The sequence below is a fragment of the Gouania willdenowi genome, chromosome 5 (assembly GCF_900634775.1).
Source record: "Gouania willdenowi chromosome 5, fGouWil2.1, whole genome shotgun sequence".
In the NCBI taxonomy this organism is placed as follows: Eukaryota; Metazoa; Chordata; class Actinopteri; order Blenniiformes; family Gobiesocidae; genus Gouania; species Gouania willdenowi.
Genome location: NC_041048.1, coordinates 29,262,690 through 29,281,449, shown reverse-complemented (window position 1 = coordinate 29,281,449; position 18,760 = coordinate 29,262,690). Strand labels below are relative to the sequence as shown.

Sequence of the window (18,760 nt, the reverse complement as noted above, 5' to 3'; positions counted from 1 at the left end):
TGAATGCTTCTGCTTTAGCATCTCAAGCTTATTTTTTCTGGCGTCGATCAAATCTATAAGTTTCTTCTGCCTGTGGGCTCTTGCAGTGCTCTATTTGGCCTCCACTTGTTATTTGTCAGCTAGCAGATTAACATCGAGCCGAACAGGTAGTGTCCATGTCAGAACCTGACTCACAGGAGGACGAAACAGAGGACGAAGAAGTAAGAGCAAACTCAGACTGGTCTCTAGTAAGAAAAGGAGGAAATTAAATCAGCCGAAGAAATTATTGCACAGCAGTGTTAAAGAATAAACGGGAGTTTGAGGAAAGTAGTGGTGAAGATAAAGAGAGGGTGGTAAGGAGGGAAAAGGAAGAAACTCAGTTTAAGATAATGTTGAAATTAGTCAGACAATGTGGAGACGTTGAGATGCAGTCTTATTGGATTAACCAGAGAGTTAAAAAGTAAAGTGGGAGAGATAGTCTATCTATTGTTTATTACATTGTGTTTTTACTTAAGTCTATGGGTGATGGAGCAGGTCCGTCACTGACCCCGGGCAACAGCACACACACACACACACACACACACACACCCGCAGCGCGGAACAGTGACAACTCTAAAGCAGACACGTCATCCTCCAAACTTTTCCCTTCTGACAGCGGTTCTGGGTGCAGACAGTTAAATAACATAACCTCTCCTTTCTTCCCCAGTCATAGCGCAACCAAGGGTGCACACTTGGAAGCTCTAGTTGTTTAAATGCAAACATTCAAAGCGCTCTTACCTGCAGTCGTCCCATGTATGGATGAGGAAACGGAGCACATTACTTCCGCCTTTTTTATAGTTTATTGATACCACTAAATGGTCACATGATGCGGGTAATTGAGATATTAATTGTTCCTGGGGAAAAATAAGTGTTATTTGGGGTTTTGATTTAATTTAAAATAGGTAATTAAAAAACCTATGAATTAATGATGGGGATGACAATGTGTGGAATTTAGAAGAAACTATTCTTTGGGAAAAATAGATCATGAGATTGATGACGCCCAGTAGGAGGGGCTTTTACTTTAAATGCAGGCTGCTATGGCCTAGTGGAGAGAGTTGGTTCTGGGTTACAGAGCAGGTAACACCAGGTTTGATGACTGAGTTGGTCTGATGAGTCAGAGAAGGACTCTTATTCAACCTGTTTTTTTTTTCATTGTAACTATTGTAAATAGTATTTTCTCATCATTGTTTTTTCTGGGCTACACCTTTGGAGGCCGGCTGTAAATAAATTCAACATCACTAAAATCTTCTGACTACGCCTGTGTTTTTCCAACTCTTTGGAGTGTTTTTGGGAGACAAATGGTGTCAGAAGTGGGATGGCTAGCCGCAAGAAGTTTATCCGGCCCAAAAGGGCACGCACAGGACTACGTTCCCAGCAGAGAGAGCAGCCGGAGGAGAATCAGAATGGATCCAGTTTGGGAGGTAATGTCAGCAGCAGAGGAGGAAGCCAATGAGCCCAGACCTGGATCAGCCTCAGCAGGGGCCAATGTCCCATAAACAGCAAGCAGCACAGGAGGAGGTGAACTGCTTACCATGATGAGAGACTTTATGGCTGCACAGCAGAGGAGAGAAGAGGGCCTGATAGCAGAGCAAAATACATCAAGACACTGGACTTGTGCAAAGGCTACTGGCAGGTATCTCTGGAGAAGTCAAGCCGACCCTACACGACATTTAGGACACCAGCTGGTCTTTTTCAATTTACAGTAATGCCATTTGGTCTCCATGGGGCACCAGCCACCTTCCAGAGATTAATGGATCGGGTTCTGTGTGGACACTGCAGTGCTGCGTGCCTTGATGATGTTGTGATCTACAGCACCACATGGGAGGCTCATGTTCAACATCTGGCACTGATCTTGGGAAAGATTAAGGAAGCTGGACTGACTCTTAACCCTTCTAAGTGTGAATGGGCATGTCAGGAAACATGTTACCTTGGTTACCTATTAGGCCGAGAAGAGGTGCGACCACAAGTGGATAAGGTTGAAGCTATCCAGAAGTGCTCTCGACCTCGGACTAAGAAGGAGGTACGGTCCTTCCTGGGGCTAGTTGGCTGGTACAGGAGGTTTGTGCCACAATTTGCAACCATTGCTGCACCACTCACTGCGCTCACGAGTAAGGACCAGAAAAACCCAGTAACCTGGTCTAAGGACTGTGAAATAGTCTTTTTCTCATCATTGTTTTTTCTGGGCTGCACCTTTGGAGGCCGGCTGTAAATAAATTCAACATCACTAAAATCTTCTGACTACGCCTGTGTTTTGTCAACTCTTTGGAGTGTTTTTGGGAGGACCACGCGTCACTATGCTTCTGCATTTTACTTATTGTTTATCCCTGTAAAGCGTCTTTGAGCACTGTAAAAGCGCTATACAAATAAAATGTCTTATTATTATTATTATTATTATTATTATTATTATTATTATTACTATTATTATTACTATTATTATTAGATATGGCAAGGTTTTTGAGGAATGGGAATTTGCTGATTGTTTGTAAAACGAAAGTACAAAAGATAAAGCAATGAGAAGGAAGAGTGTGAGTGGAATTAAGGTGTTGGATAGGTTTGTGATTGGAGAGAACAGAGTATCAAGAGGAGTAGGTGTCTGGGATTGGATTTGAAGAGAGATTGAAGATGCTAGAAAAGGAGATTAGAGGAGTTAAAATAATAAAGAGGCTGGACAGAACTGAAGAAGGAAGGTAAAAATGAATATGATAATGATAGAGTGGTTCTCCCTCAGAGACTAATGGTGGGGTACATGAGCTACCCAGTGAGGGCTTATATACCCCCTCCACTCAGTGTCAGTGGTTTGGACACTTGGCAGCGGTGTGCAGAGGGACACAAAGGTGTCCAAAGTGTGGTGAGGATCACAGGTTAGAGGACGTGAAACTAAAATGAGGCAATTGTGGAGGAGAACATTGCGTTATAGACAGGAAATGTGAGCAAGGAAGCAGAGGAAGTGGAGAAGGTTAAAAGATTTAATGATATCAGCTATGCGCAGGCAGTGAAAAAAGTTCAGATGGGAAAATAAGAGAGAGGTAATGGAAAAGATGGTAACAGAAGCAAAGCAAGTAGTGCAGGAGCAGAGAGAGGAGAGGGAAAAAACTATCAGCGGAAATCAATCAGAGAAAGGAGGTTTTCAATGGAACATCCCCATGGATAGATTAATCCTATTAATTGCATACGTGATCAAATGCACGGACCAGGTTAAATAGAAGACAAAAAAGATTAAGAAAAATGTAAAAGGAGCAGATACATTTCTGACAATGAAGCAGCTGTCATTGGAGGAGGATGTTGGAGAGTGACAGCAAAGCTGGTGTAGGGAAGGTGTTTGTTTTAATTTCGGGTTAGATGGGTTCTCTTAGTTTAAGATCCATTCCGATACAGTAGGTGGCGGTAATGTACCTGCAACACAAGGTGCCACTCGCCAAAAAACAAAATGAAGAAGAAGAAGAAGGAGAAGAAGAAGAAGAAGAAGAAGAAGAAGAAGAAAAGCGACGAATGGCAAACCAGGCCACAGCCCCACGGTGCATGTCCCACAAGCAAGCCCGTGACAAGCCCGTCGCTTGATGGGGAAGCCCGAGTGTCAAAGGTGCACGGAGCGGCTGAAGCCGTCTGTAGGGGGGGAGAAGGAGAGACCCGCACCCCACCAGAAGAAGCAGGGCGTCAATTAAAGGCGTTACACCCCAATCACGCTGATAAGCCACTTGAGTTTTTTCAGCAAAAACGTGCCAAGTATTGCCAACAATCATCCCGCTTTGTGAATGCTACGTCAGTAAACCAACGAGCACTGTTAGCATCATATGATATTTTACACAGAATGCTCAGTGTAAAAAAGCCCACACCATAGCATAGGAGCTAATACTGACTGTAGCATTAAACATGGTCTCCGTCATGCTGGATGAACCAAGTTACAGCAACACAGACTGTTTATTTATTGCTTGTGTACGTTTTGACATGACAAACTCTGTTAGAATCACATTTTTTGTCATTCAGCACAAATTGTTTTATTTTTTGTAGTGTTTTATGTATTGTGCTCCTGAGTTAATGTTGCTGGTTAATTTGAATTTATTATTATTTATTGAGTTTTTGAATTTTTTGTTTTTCAGTATCAAATGGTTCAAGCCGGTTAAATTAACTGCATTACGTGTATATACTGTATGTATATATTCATTTTGTTTTTTGTTCTTCGCACCATCCGGCAAGATACATTCCTTGTATCGTTTTTAAACTGTACTTGACGAATAAATCTGATTCCGATCCTGAAAAAGTTTTTAATTTAAATAAGGATTTCATTTTTTTTTATTTCAGGCAAATTAATGCACTTTAATTCTTGATCTTTTTTTTTTTTTTTTTACATTAATATTAATAAGGATACAATGTTAAATAGAGGTAAACTTATAACAATTTTAAAGATGAAAGATACAGTATTGTTTATAGAGAGTGGGGGGGACATATTTTCTTCTTCCTAGGGGGGGCCTAACAGAAAATTATTGAGAAACACTAGGTTCGTGTGAAAGCAACTTAACAGAGACCATGACTCACCAGTTGATGGCAGAGGCTCCCCTGTGACGGGGAAGCAAGGAGGGATGGTAGATAATTGACCCATATTTGGGATTGTCAATGACCTCCATAGGAATAAACTGAGAGCAGTAGGGCAGGACATTGAGTTCAGCACCTATGGACTTGTACAGATCCACAACCTCTGGAATTGCCTGACCCTTTACTCGCCAGCGGGGAAACTTGAAGACAGGTACACCATTCTTCTCTGCTTCTTTTGCTACACATAAGAAGAACCAGAAAAAAAAAATCAAACGAGTCAAAACACATTTTTTTACAATTATACTAAGGCAATTTAGGAGTGGTTTCAGTGGTCCTTGGTGTGTATAGCATGAATAATAGTCAAGCTTTGTCTCCTTGTTAAAATATCGTTTTTATTATTACCTAATAAGTAAATTAGGCAAACTGCAGTATTAAACTGAAGAAAAAAAAACATCAGGACTATACAGTGTAACACAATGTAAAACAAGATGCACCCATCAAATCTATTAAAAATTTATTCAAACCTGCCTGTTTTCAAAGATCGAGTCGTTTGGACATAACGTAACCTCATGTGCAACATAAAATGTCCTCTTAAAATTTTTTACAATATTTTGGAAGGTGGGTTGACAATCTTGACAGATTGAGAGAGGTAAGTCACGCGAGATGTTCTGAGAGTCACGTGAGTGTGAAAATTCAACGTGGCGGCTCGCTGGCTTGACTAGTCTACCAACTCTGTTTATGTACACATATTTACTCACTTCCAGGTTAGAGAAGGTAGTACAGTCAATTATAAACCAAGACTAGACAGGATTAATTAAAAATAGACACTCCACAGACAATGTGAGAAGACTGTTTAATTTGATCAACATGGCACAGAACTCTAAAACGAAAATGAATAAATTGTTAAAAAATCATAGATTGTGATTTCTGGATTTTTCTTTTTAGGTTATCTCTCATACAGTGGACATGCACCTTCCATGAAAATTCCAGACCCCTCCATGATTTCTAAGTGGGAGAACTTGCAAAATAGCAGGGTGTTCAAATACTTATTTTCTTCACTGTATGTATTCACATAAATATACAAAAAGAAATGTTATTAACAATGGTAAGTACTTTAAATCACAATATATTGTCAAGCTCATATGTAACATTTTTTGTTATTTTTTTAATATATATTAATATATTCTTATACTAACTACATTGTTCACCCAGATACACCCTATACCTTTGTAGTCTATACATATCTTTTATAATTTTATTTATTTTTTAGTCACAAAAATCATCGCTATTGTTATAGTTCAGCATCATCAAGCACAATGATCTTTTTAGCACTGAAATTAGTTTCAGAAGTCCAGATTTTAAAAATAGACAGTTTGTGTGATCAATGTAACCAACTTTATGTATAACTCTTATAGCACGTTTTTGTAATAAAAAGAGAGGATGTAGTGAGCTTTTGTAGATGACCCCATATTTCTAAGCAATAAGTTAAAGACGGTAATTATAACGTGCCATACAGCATGCGGAAAGCATCATACTCAAGAATGCTTTTAACTTTTATTACTGCAATGCTTTTTGCAACTTTAGATTGTATAAGTGGCTTCCATGATAGTTTGTTGTCCACTGTTATACCTAAAATTTGCATTCAGATACCATTTCACTTTGTATACCATCTATCTTTGATTGTTTTTCAGGTTTATTTTTGCAGTTTCCAAAAAACATAGCTTTTGTCTTTTTAAGGATAGTTTGTTTGTCCATCCATTTTTTCACTTTCCTTAGTTCATCGTTGACAGTACTAATTAGTTTACAATAATTTTCATTTGAATAAAACATATTAGTGTCATCTGCAAATAAAATCATTTTTAACAGCTGAGAAATCTTAAATATGTCATTTATATACAAGTTAAATAATTTTGCCCTCAAAATTGAACCTTGGGGCACTCCACAGGAAATGTCCAAACACTTTGATGCATGCTTACCCATTTTTACAAACTGCGTTCTCCCCAACAAATAACTTTGCATCCATTCCAAAGCAACTCCCCTAGTACCATACAGTTATAATTTTTTTTAACAATATTGAGTGATTGATCGTATCAAAAGCTTTTTTTAGATCTATAAATATGGCCACTGCATACTTTTTTTATCTAATGCATTATTAATCCTTTCTCTAGCTTCAATAATCGCCATAGATGTCGATCTTTGACTCCGAAATCCATATTGACCTTGATTTAATAATTCACATTTGGAAATTTAATTTGTCTTTCAGTGAACTAATAGAATCTTCATTCTGTATTCGTTTATATAAGTATTTATCATCATTACTTATAATTTTCATCATACAGTAAAAAAACTGGTAGATGGTCAGTTACGTCACAGATCATCAGACCACTGATATTGTCGTTCCTAATATTATTTGTGAAAATGTTATCAATTATAGTGGCACTGTGATTTGTTATGCGACTAGTTCTTGTTATAGTTGGATAGATACTCATGCTAAACATTATGTTAATAAAGTCATCTGTCATTTTATGCTTTGCATGTGTAAAACAGTCCTTGACTACAATGGGAGCATGTCACTAATGCATGATCAATAAGCACATTGCTACTTACTGTGACCATATAATGGCATTGTTTTCATTAAACATTACAATTTTTTATGCTCTTTAACCATAAAGATAACGGTCTAGGTTGAGTATCGATTGGGTTTTTTCCGATACCGGTGCCTACTCAGTAGTTTTCAAAAGTTCCGATGCTTAAAAGGTGCTAACAAAACAAAAGAAAACAAAAAAATGTAAATAATATCCAACAAAACAATATTATATTAAACTATATAATACTGGAGATGAATATTGTTATCATGATTTTATTTGTCAATAATCATTAATAGTCTGTAAAAAAAAAAAAAAAAAGAAACTCTATTTCAATTTTTTATTTTTTTTTAAAGGGCCCATGTTAGGCTAAATTGACTTTTCTGTGTTTTAAACATCATTAAAATGCTATTTGTGAAAAATAGCATTATATGGGACCTTTAAAGCTATAGGGAGCCATTGCAAAAAAGTCAAAGAGCCACATGTGGCTCCTGATCCTGAGACAACCACTCACCCTCACATTCACTCCTATGGGTAATCTACAGACTCCAATCAACCTACCAGTCATGTTAATGGATTATAGGAGTACCTGGAGAAAACCCATCTAAGCATGGGGAGAAAATGCAAGTTGGGGGTCTGTACTGCAGCGATTCTACTCCCTCAGAAAGGAGATCGGATAATTCCTGGCACAAAAGGGACAACCGATGCCGGAAATCTCTGATCCTTTTTGGCTGGCTGATTTTGGATTTTTAGTTTTAGTTAACACAACATCTGAACGCGCTGAACACGAGCCTTTTGGGACAAAGCTGCTACTTTTCCAAAGGCACCTGACACAAACGCAGCCCAATACCACACATTTCCCATCACTGCAGGAAATGATGACCAGTTTTCAGGGCGACCGTGGCTCACGTGGTAGTGGGTCGTCTTCTGATCGAGAGGTTGGGGGTTCGATCCCAGTACCTGACTATGTGTTGAAGTGTCCTTGGGCAAGACACTGAACCCTAAGTTGCTCCCAGTGGTCGACTAGCACCTTGCATGGCAGTCCTGTCCCACTGGTGTGTGAATGTGAGAGTGATTGGGTGAATGAGCTGATATGTAGAGCGCTTTGAGACTGCTTCAGTTTGGTGATAAAGCACTATATAAAATCAAGTCCATTTCCATTTACCATTTTACAGAGAACAATATTTGTGCGCAAATGAGGAGGTATGCAGAGAACATTTCATCTCTGAATGAGGAGTTTCAGCAGCGTTTCAGGGATTTTGCAGCTATTGAAAAAGAGATCACACTTTTTTCCTCCCCTTTTTCCGTGGATCCTAATGACGCTCCAGACCACCTGCAACTGGAGCTCATTGAGCGGTTATGAACATTAACAAGAACCGCGTGAGGACAAGACTGTGACTCACCTGCGTGACAAAATATTAAAACTACTACTGCTGAATTCACAATTATTGTACTTATCTTTGAAAACAAGATTTTTATGTCAGCTGAATGTACAGCAAGTGTTTAAAAGCGTTTCTGCCAAGAAATAACATGGTGAAACTAAATAAAACAAACTCAAACCCTGGAAGAGTCATGTGACAAATCAATCAACAGTTCTTGTTGAGAAAGATTATTGTTATTGTGGATACAGTGGAAACAGAAACTATAAAAAAAAAAATAGTTATATTGTGAACCTATTTATATTGTAGGGAAGATGTTATATGAAGATATATTATATTATATTTGAGTCATTCTGCGCTTGCGCGACTTGCGGCGATGACGCACTGGTGACGACATAATCCAAGATGGCGGCAGCCCGGACTACAGTCAACACTATGTAATAAAAGACTTAAAAGACATGGATATAATGAAAAGAGTGGATGGACAGAGGCATAAACATGCAGACTTTCACACGGACACACACGGACTTATTAAACACACACGGACCTCGGTAAACGGAACAGGCTTCACTGGACGGCTGGCACTAGGACCCAGAGGCGGAGTGAGTGCGTCCCTGTACTGCATTCACAGGCTGTAATATCACCAGTTTATCTTTTTACCTGTTGTTAGAACTACTATCTTTATTAGGGAGATAATATTTATTCTTGGTGATTGTTTTCCGGAGTTTTACTGGGATTTTTACCGCGGTCCAAACTGAAACCGTAACCACACACACCTCACTCAGTCACATTAAGGAAGGTTGCGGTCATTATACGGGGTGGATTAAATAATGAATAAAGGATTGTTTAATCCCGTTCTTCTCCTTGTTATTATCACATTATAAAAAAGTTTAAAAATAGCAGGAATTAGTGCTGGTCTCAAACGGTCTTGAGGGAAAATCGACGGTGTCCGGGCAGCCCGAGTCCTAGACAAGACCGAGTCAAAATGCTTCTGAGTCCGAGACAAGACCTTTAAAATGGTCTGACCGGTCTCGACTACTACAACACTATATCCTGGTAATGTAATTGACAACAGATTCTCATTTGCAATTTCGACCTATCTGCAGACAGAAAAGTGATATAGTTACATATTTACAAGGTAATTTACAATGGTAATGGTTTGAGGAATGTCACCCCGAATGGTCGCCCCCCATACATTTTCATTTGACCAAATCTGGCCCCCTTTGCAAAAAGTTTAGACACCCCTGGTGTAACCCTTCACTTGGTCATGTGACCAGTTGAAAATTAAAGGAAGTAGCTTGGCAGTCATTTTGTTATTGCCCTGATGAAGGCCTGTTTGGCTGAAACATGTTGGCATGGTTTTTATGATTAAATAGCCCTCATGGAATAAAGGCTTTTTAACGACAGTCTCTCTGAGTGCCTCAGATCTTTTTGAAACGGTTTGTGGACTTTGCCAAGGTTTTCCATGGATATGAGTAATGCGAAGGGGATTAATGGAGTAACCTACATTAAATTAGTTACGTTTTTCTGTCCTTTCAACTAACCGCATTTTTATTTATTTTGTAGCCTATACATAATTGAATAAATCTAGTGTATTCTCTAAACGAATTAATTGTCAGTGTCTCTAATTCAGTGGCTTCCAATTTCACTTTTGCTTACTCAGTTGTCCTACATTCTCCGTGATTAAGTATTGCAACAACACATCATCTGTAGAGAAAAACTAACCTGTCTCACAATGCCCAGCTCACATTCCCTATGAGAGGGTGAACAACCCAACGCTTGGTGAATTCTGCTTCACAATGATAAAAAATGCTTATTTATATAGAGTGGTCATACAGTGCAGCAGGCTTCCAAAATATTTAGGTACATAAGAGATTTTGAACCCTTTATTTGACATTTCTTTTTTTTATGTGCAGACTCAAACTTCCAGAATTTTATTTTTTTTAAATTAATTTTTTTTTTTTTTTTCAAAGAACTTTGAGCTAGATCAACACATTTCCTCCTAAAACACAGCAGTACATGAACAATAAGATACAAACAAACAGAAACAGGGAGAGGATAATAGATATGTCTGTACTGCCTGTTTAATGTGTTTACTTTCTCCTTGTGTAGAGGTTCTTACCCAATGGATCAGCCTTCCCTTCTTTATCAGGGATTGTGAAAACTCCAACAATGATGTGGCCATCCATCCTTAGCTCCTTGTATACTTCTTGGCCAAAAAGACTCTGGCCAATCACAGCAATCTTCATTGTTACACTTTGTTTGTGCACTTCGGGGACAACACACATGAAGACAAAAAAAAAAATATATATATATATATATATATATATATATATATATATATATAAAGGAGAATAAAAATGTCAACTGGACATGTTTCTTCAGGTTTTATACATACAGGTTGAGACTCCATTTTTTTTATATTGTGTTATTAGCATTGAATAGCATTGATTAACCTACTGTTTGGCTCATTAACATACTATGCATTTTTTTTTTTCCAAAAAAAGGAGAAAAAAAGATTATGGTTGGTTAAGTATTTACCAGCAGACACTCAACGACAAAAGCGTAATTATTAAAGAAAATCCTGCAGCCTTAAACCTACATATACTTACCAAAGATACAAATAACCAGACCGATGATCTCAGCGACCAGCTCACAGCGTTTTTTCTCTTTAGAAAGAGCAATCTCACCACAGGTTGGTGACCGTCAGACGCTCACCTCACACAGGGAGTCCAAAGTTACACAGAAGTTACATAACTTGCTCTTTTCAGCGTCGGAGGTGGGAGCCAGTCAACATCCAATCAGCGTCTTTTAACTGAGTTGAGTTGATAGTAGTCAATATAGACTAACTTAGAAAGATGCTACATTATAATTAAAAAAACATACTATGCTTAATTACAGAGTCTTATGTACTGATTATTTATCAATAAATAAACACTAGACTCAAACAGTATCACAAATTACATAGTTTATTACACATACAAGCTACTTTTATGTACACATGAAACATGATCTGTGAAGCCTCAAACTGTTTATCACTAATTCATACAATGACACCAACAAAAAAATCCTCACTGGCCAATGGCCACCAACTTGGGAAGTCTAGTATCATGATTTAAAATGTATATGTGGTGGGTGGTTTAGCATGGTAGAGAAGGATTGTATGCGAGATGTGATTCAGGGAAGGGGTTGTTGCTGATTAATCACATGGTGTAGTGAGTTGTGAATAATCACACCTGCTATATGTGTCTTGCAGGGGAGCTACTGGGGAAGAGAGACAGCCTGCAGGAAGCAGGCTGCATAGAACAAACACCGCAATTGTCTATGTGTGTGTGTGTCATTTGGCAATAAAACCTTGTAAGTCACCTGCATCGTGTGCTGGAGTCTGTCAGAACCCATCTGTACAAAGGACCTTTGTTACATTGGCACCCAGTGGGTAAAAGACACGGCACAATGGATGAGATGATTCAGCTAATGAACGACCTGGTGTTTCTGCATAGGGACCAGGCGGACTGGTTACGGAACCGGGCAGAGGAGTTTGAGGAGTTGCTGAGGTGGCTGCTGCTTGAGGCAGCAGTGGAACAACAGGTGGGTACGCCTTTCCACCACCTCCTCCCCTCGGATGAGCCTGCGGAGCTCCTAGGAAACGCAGGGGGCTCAGCGATTGGAGAGCGTCGGCCGCCACATGGCCTCATCCGGAGGAGGGAGCGCCACCATTGTGGCCTGCACCAGCGCCTTGGAGGACGCCCGGCTCTTCGTCTCTTCCTCCGGGATCAGCGGCAGAGGAGCAGCAGCCGCCACACAGCCTCGTCCAGACAAGGGAGGAAGGAGTGTCACCTCCGCGGCCTGCACCAATGCCTCTGAGGAAGATGAGTCCCTCATCTCTTCCTCCGAAGCCAGCAGCGGATACTTCACTAACCCTGTCTGTTCCTTTTCCTTCCCCACAGAATCCAGCCGCTCCAGGAGTCCGTCCCTGCCCACAGAGAGTCGGTCTGACGTCAGAGCAGGGTTGCTGAAGGAGACGCCGGCCTGGACAACATCTGGCCACGTCTTCCGGGTTGACGGTCCTCTGGCGCCTTCCTCTGATCCAGGAGTATAGGGTTGGGTATCGTTTGGATTTTAATGATTCTGATTCCAATTCTCAATTTTGATTCCTGTTCTAAACGATTCCGATTCTTTGAGGTGTGCAGGTACACAGGTCACAGATTTCACAGGATATTTTTTTCATTTGAAAAAGCCTTTACACAGGCCATTTTATTAATTCACTTAGTTGATACAGTTTAATTTGGTTGCTGTACTGTAACTCGGGTATTCAATTACAAAGGTCCCAAACTATAACTGTAAAACTGAAACTTGCTGAACTAACACTACAAACAAGTTGGCAGCAGTCTAAAAAACAAAGAGTTGCAGCCCACGTAGTCGTGAAACAAAATAAAACCAACTCAAACCCTGGAGCAGTCGTGACAAATATCTCAACAGTTCCTGTTGAGAAAGGTTAATTTCATGAAAAGAGTAGATGGACGGAAGCATAAACATGCAGACACACACATTAAACACACACGGACCTCGGAAAACCCGGTAAACTTAAAAAACATATGAAAAAAATATATATTATCTGCAGAACACATATCTCACTTCAAAATCATTATTTCTCTTTTAGAAAAATATGTGACAAATCACAGGCTTATGGGGATATGGTTTGTGAAACCAACAGTGTTTATGAGGCATGTTTACATATAACATGTTTGCTGCTGTCCCCCTAGCAGGGGGACAGCAACAACAATTTTTCAATAAAAAATAAAAATAGAAAAATAACAAGTTATTTATGTGTAGTAAAGACAAAAAAGAAAAACTCCACCCCATACTAAAAGAAAAATCCTTGCTCCCACTGTCACTTATAAGAAAAGCAATCTGTAAAAACACAAATATATATGAACCTTTAGTAAGCAGATCAGCCAGAATACTGAAAAAATAAATAAATAAATCACTCTTGTACCTTTGTTGATGGTTGATTAAAAAAAGTCAGAAAAGGTCCCTACACCTGATAAAATTTCTTTTCAGAACCCCTCAACACAAGTCTAATTTTCTCCAGTTAAAGATGATATAATACATCTTTCACCCAATGCAAAACAGTAGGTGGGGCAGCATCCTTCCATTTCAAGAGAATCAAGTAGCGTGCTAACAGAGGCAATGAGCCTCTGACCCCCAACAGGCAGTCCTAACCCCTCACCAGTGACCCCGAAAAGCAGCAAAAGGGAATTTAATGTTATATTCACACCAAGCACACAAGAAAGTGCTTCACAAATACCCTCACAATACTGCTGTATTTTGGGACGAAGCCAAAACGTATGTATTAAAGTGGCTTCCTCCAATTTACATCTGTCGCACGTTGGGTCATTATGAGGGTAAATTCTTGCCAGTTTGGATTTGTGAATATGAGCTCGGTGTACCACTTTAAACTGAATAAGAGTGTGTCTCTCACACAATGATGAATTAATATTCTTCAAAACTTTAGTCCAGTCTGTTTCACCAATACCGGCCCCGAGATCCTGCTCCCAAGCCCCTCTGATGGTGGACATGGAAGGAGAACCCAAACCGGAAATCAAGCACAACATTATGGAAATAGATTTTTTTTTTTGTTGGGTTGAAAGACATCAGGGAGGTTTGTCAGGGAACCCCGAGAAGGAGGCTAAAGCAAAGTGCCTTACGTGCAAGTATCTGAAAAAATGAGAAGGAGTAAGTTATATTTAACAGATAGTTGTTCAAAAGAAGCAAATTAATTTCCAATATAGAGATCTTTAAACATTTTCAGCCCCTGGCTTTGCCACACATGGAATGTGGCATCCAGCAATGAAGGAGCGAAGAAGGTGTTTGATGTTATTGGGCTGAAGAGACTCATAGTTTGGAGACCAAAATATTTTCTAAATTGTAAGTAGGTTTTAATGGAATTATGAACAACAGGGTTGTTGAATGTTGTCTTTGGAGGTAGTGGAACTGATGCACCAATTACAGCTGGTAGGGACAAGGAGCTACAGGAAAGCTTCTCCATCTCCGCCCACTTTGGTACACTATTACCAAATAGCAATGTGTCCAAAAGGACAAAGTGTTCTTTACACAAACGGGGTTTCTTGCTGTTCCAAATAAAAGATGATATCACTCAATCAAACTTCCTAAAATAATAATTGGAGATGAACACAGGGAGGCTTTGGAATAAATATAAATACCTGGGCAGCACAGACATTTTGACAACATTAACTCTCCCAACCAATGAAAGTGGAAGAAGTGACCAGCTGGAGAAGTCCTGCATATATGTTGGCTAGAATAACATTACGATTATGAAGTTTACTAGTAACTAAAACATACCGTCAATTGGGGTCAGCTGTAAACACAAGCTGTTGTAAGACAACACAAAAAATGGAGTGCAAATGCAGCAGTTGTTGGTGTTGGAGCCTTACCCCCAGTTTCCACTGGAGCTGATTTCCACCGGGTCCGCTGCGGTGCGTGTCAGCTCCTTCCCAGATGCGGTAGTCCGGTGCCCTCCGCCAGATATACGCAGGGCTTCTATCTCTGGCGGATACTGGAGCACGACGTATCAATCAGCACAGAGCAAATGAAGCTAAACAGGAAACACTCCGCAATGAAATATCGGGTTACCTTTCAAAATAAAACACTTCAGATTATATTTCAAGTAAATACATCACCAAAACATCATAATGTGTAAAAACAAATTCACATCCACTATATTCATTTCCTCTCATACTGCAAATGTACTGGAAACTGCAGCAACTTTGATTTAGTTCATTTTTTACTGGTGTAGTTTTATCTCTTCTCTCTTGGCTGTTGCTAAAAAATGTGGCTATGACAAATCAAAAGTCCAACCTTCTTGTTCTCTTTCATTAGGAACACTGACCTGTTTATCTGTTTATAGTTGTGTTTATAACACATACATTTAACCGCGTTCTCGCGCGATTAAATAGATATCGTGAGAACTGCTCTGTCTCGTGATGTCACAGTCGTTCAACCGGAGCGCACCGCGGCGCACTCAAAACCCAACCGGTGTGAATTACCGGACGGCGGACAGCGGTGAAATACCGGATCGGTGCCGTGGCGCAACGGAGACGTATCCAGTGGAAACCCCGGGTCACTCACTCTCCACACAGGATCTCTGGAACTCAGCCAGTCATCTTTTGGTTCTTAGATACCTCTCTCACCCAGGCTCTCCTGCCCAAATGTTCAGTTTATCTGCATTGTTTCATGTCATTTTAAAGCACTTCCTGTGTTTTAATCATCACTGACACAGTGTACTGACAAACTTCTTTGAGCAAGACTGTGGGAAACACGGCTGTTTGTGTGCAAGACTTGACCACAATTGACCAAACACTACTAAAACTGACTTTGAAAGGATCTAAAACTGACCAAAAACTGAAATAAGGGAAATTAATACGATTGTGATTTGGGAGCCTTTACGAATTGGCTCCAATGCAAACACACCTCTTCCTATCAATAAACAATTAAATACCAGTTAAAGGAGCATAGAGCAGAATTTGAGGAAAAAAAATAAAATCATTTTAAGTTTTTTTTTTTATGCTAATGGGTGATGAAGCGGTCTAAATCAAAGAGAATGAGTCCACACCTATTGCCTTAAAAAGATTGTGTGATACATTTTGTACTGCTGTTATGGGTACGAACAGCAGTACAGTTCCCTGCGGAAGTGACGTCAAATGACGCTGATGCTGACATCAAATGACGCTGTTTTTGACGGCTTTGAGAGGCGACCGCTACCGGAAATAAAAAAACAATGAGAAGACAAGCATGGTAGACTAAACTACTGTTTGGTTTCACAGATGTACGCAGAGGCATGTGCACAGGTCTTGCAGTAAACAGTCAAATGAACAACGAGTAAATAAATAACTGTGTCACAGTTAGAGTGCGGATCGGGCCACATTTTCTCATCCAAGTCCGACCTGACAGTGAAAACCTCTTTTTTTTTTCTTAAAGAAATGACATGTACGTTGTTTTAGTGGTAAACACCAATTTTATTAACAAACTGTTAATGTCAACATCAGATAAGCGCACGGGGAAACACAAACAAGACACACGCAAGAGATTCATCGGATCTGTTTATATAATCCATGTATCAAATATAAAAATAATCCATGTTATTGTACAGTAAAATTAATGTTTCAATGATGTATTCATTTATAATTGTCCTCTACACCATTCTCCTTGCCCTGCGACTCACAGCTCTCACTGTGCTTTCTTCAGGGCTACATCAGCTGTGGCTGCTACTGCACTCTCTCCAGATTGCGCGCAAACGACACTATGTGACCAAACCCGACCACCAGTTCTAAATATTTGTCCGAACTCGACCAGTCCGGTGCCATTGGGTCTCGTCAGGGTTTGGTCGGGTGTTCATCCTCTATTCACAAGATCAGCTGTACTCCAGTGATAAACAAACAGTTCTTAGTTACCTCTGCTAATGACTGCAGTTGCACTATCCACCGTGGTGTCACTATGGAGTCTGATTTCTAGATCCTGCCCTATGCTCCTTTAATGAAATTGAGCATTGTAAAAAAAAGTGAAATTATGCTTAAAAAAATTACAATCATGAGGAAAGAAGGTGAAATTCACAAGATCTGCTAACTCATTCATCAAATATCTACAATTATACTGTATAGATTCACAATATATACTGTTTTTCCTCAATGACAAAAGGGATAACTTGATGAGAACATTGTGAAATTTGACACACGGTTGAATTTTATGCATCCCCCAAAGTAAATGTATACAAAAGAAAACATTAAAATAACAAAGAATTAAAACATTGCAGGAAAATACAGAAAATACTACAAAAATGAACAAAAAGACAACAGTAATACACAAAATTACAGAAAATAACAACAAAATTACACCAAAAGACTAGAAAAACATGAAAAATTTGGGCAAACCCACAATACTAACAAAACAAGCAAAACAACAACAGAAATATACAAAAAAACGCAAAATGATTGCACGAATACACAATATGACTTCAAAAAACATATATTGTACAGGAAAAATACACAAAACCACTACAGAAATGCACAAAATGCTTCACGAGTATGACAACAACAAACTTACACAAAATGACAGAAAAACACAAGATTACAATAAAAACTATTTGTTCTTTCTTGTATTAATGCTCAGATTTCTCATTATACTAAATGCTGACATGAGTGTTGATCATGTGGCCCTCCGATCAAACAAACACATTTTTGTGGCCCCGCTGTGATAAAAGTTGCCTACCTCTGTTATACATCAATTGAATCAGCCAGACCTGGTCTAAAATTGGTACAAAGCTCATTTATATGCTCAAAATACAGCTAAAATGAAAGCCTCAAGCAGCGTCTTAGGGTTCAAAGAAGTGGCCTGAGTTGGTAACCCAAGGTCGCGTATCCCAATGTTGGGGATTGGGGTTCGGTCTGATCAAATTTGGTGGAAATTGGTGGAAAAACAGCTGACATATTGCATTTAAAATGTTTTAGCATTAGCATTAGCCAAGCAATAGCACTAACTTAGCAATAGCATTAGCCTGACATTAGCATTAGACAGCAATAGCTTTGCATTAGCATGAATCTAGCATAACATTGATGTAGCATTAGCCTAACATTAGCATTAGCCTAGCAATAGCATTAACTTAGCAATAGCATTAACCTAGCATTAGCATTAGGCTAACATTAACATTAATCTACTATTAGCAATAACCTTGCATTAGCATTAGCCTAGAAATAGCATTAACCTAGCATTAGCTTTAACTTAGCTATAGCATTTACCTAGCATTAACATTAGCTAGCAATAGCTTAGCATTAGCATGAACCTAGCAATGGCATTAACATAGCAATAACCTAGCATTAGCCTAGCAATAGCAATGATATTGCAGTAGAACACAAAAAACCAGTATAACCAGTAAAACCAGTTAGAAGGCCTGTTTACACAGTAGTATTAGTTAAGAACCCAGTATAAAGAAAAAACCAGTTATCACACAAATCCATTGAAAAATAGCCAAGATACAGCATTTAGAATGAAATGGCGAAGGATTTTCCAGTGACATTATCGGCCCTTCCCACTGATCACAGCCTGTTTTTCTCCATCAGCGACCTGCTCCCATCTTATAAGATTCATTCAACACTATTTTGAAGTCAACACAAAATATCATCTAACCCTAGCTGTTAGCGTTGGACATCACTACCACTACCTCTGAGAACACAA

At 39.2% G+C, this 18,760-nt stretch overlaps 1 protein-coding gene across 2 annotated transcripts in view; it reads right to left on the bottom strand.

Annotated features, from left to right (window-relative positions):
* aldh1l1 (aldehyde dehydrogenase 1 family, member L1) overlaps positions 1 to 11,241 on the bottom strand; it is a 61,965-nt gene extending 50,724 nt beyond the window's left edge. For both annotated transcript variants that reach the window (XM_028446277.1, XM_028446278.1), the window contains exons 1-3: positions 11,125 to 11,241; positions 10,635 to 10,781; positions 4,552 to 4,786 (exon numbers count right to left, since the gene is read on the bottom strand). In XM_028446277.1, the coding sequence (XP_028302078.1) occupies positions 4,552 to 4,786; positions 10,635 to 10,761 (362 nt within the window). In that variant the 5' untranslated portion in view covers positions 10,762 to 10,781; positions 11,125 to 11,241. The remainder of the gene's footprint in view (positions 1 to 4,551; positions 4,787 to 10,634; positions 10,782 to 11,124) is intronic.
* Positions 11,242 to 18,760: the final 7,519 nt, after the last annotated feature.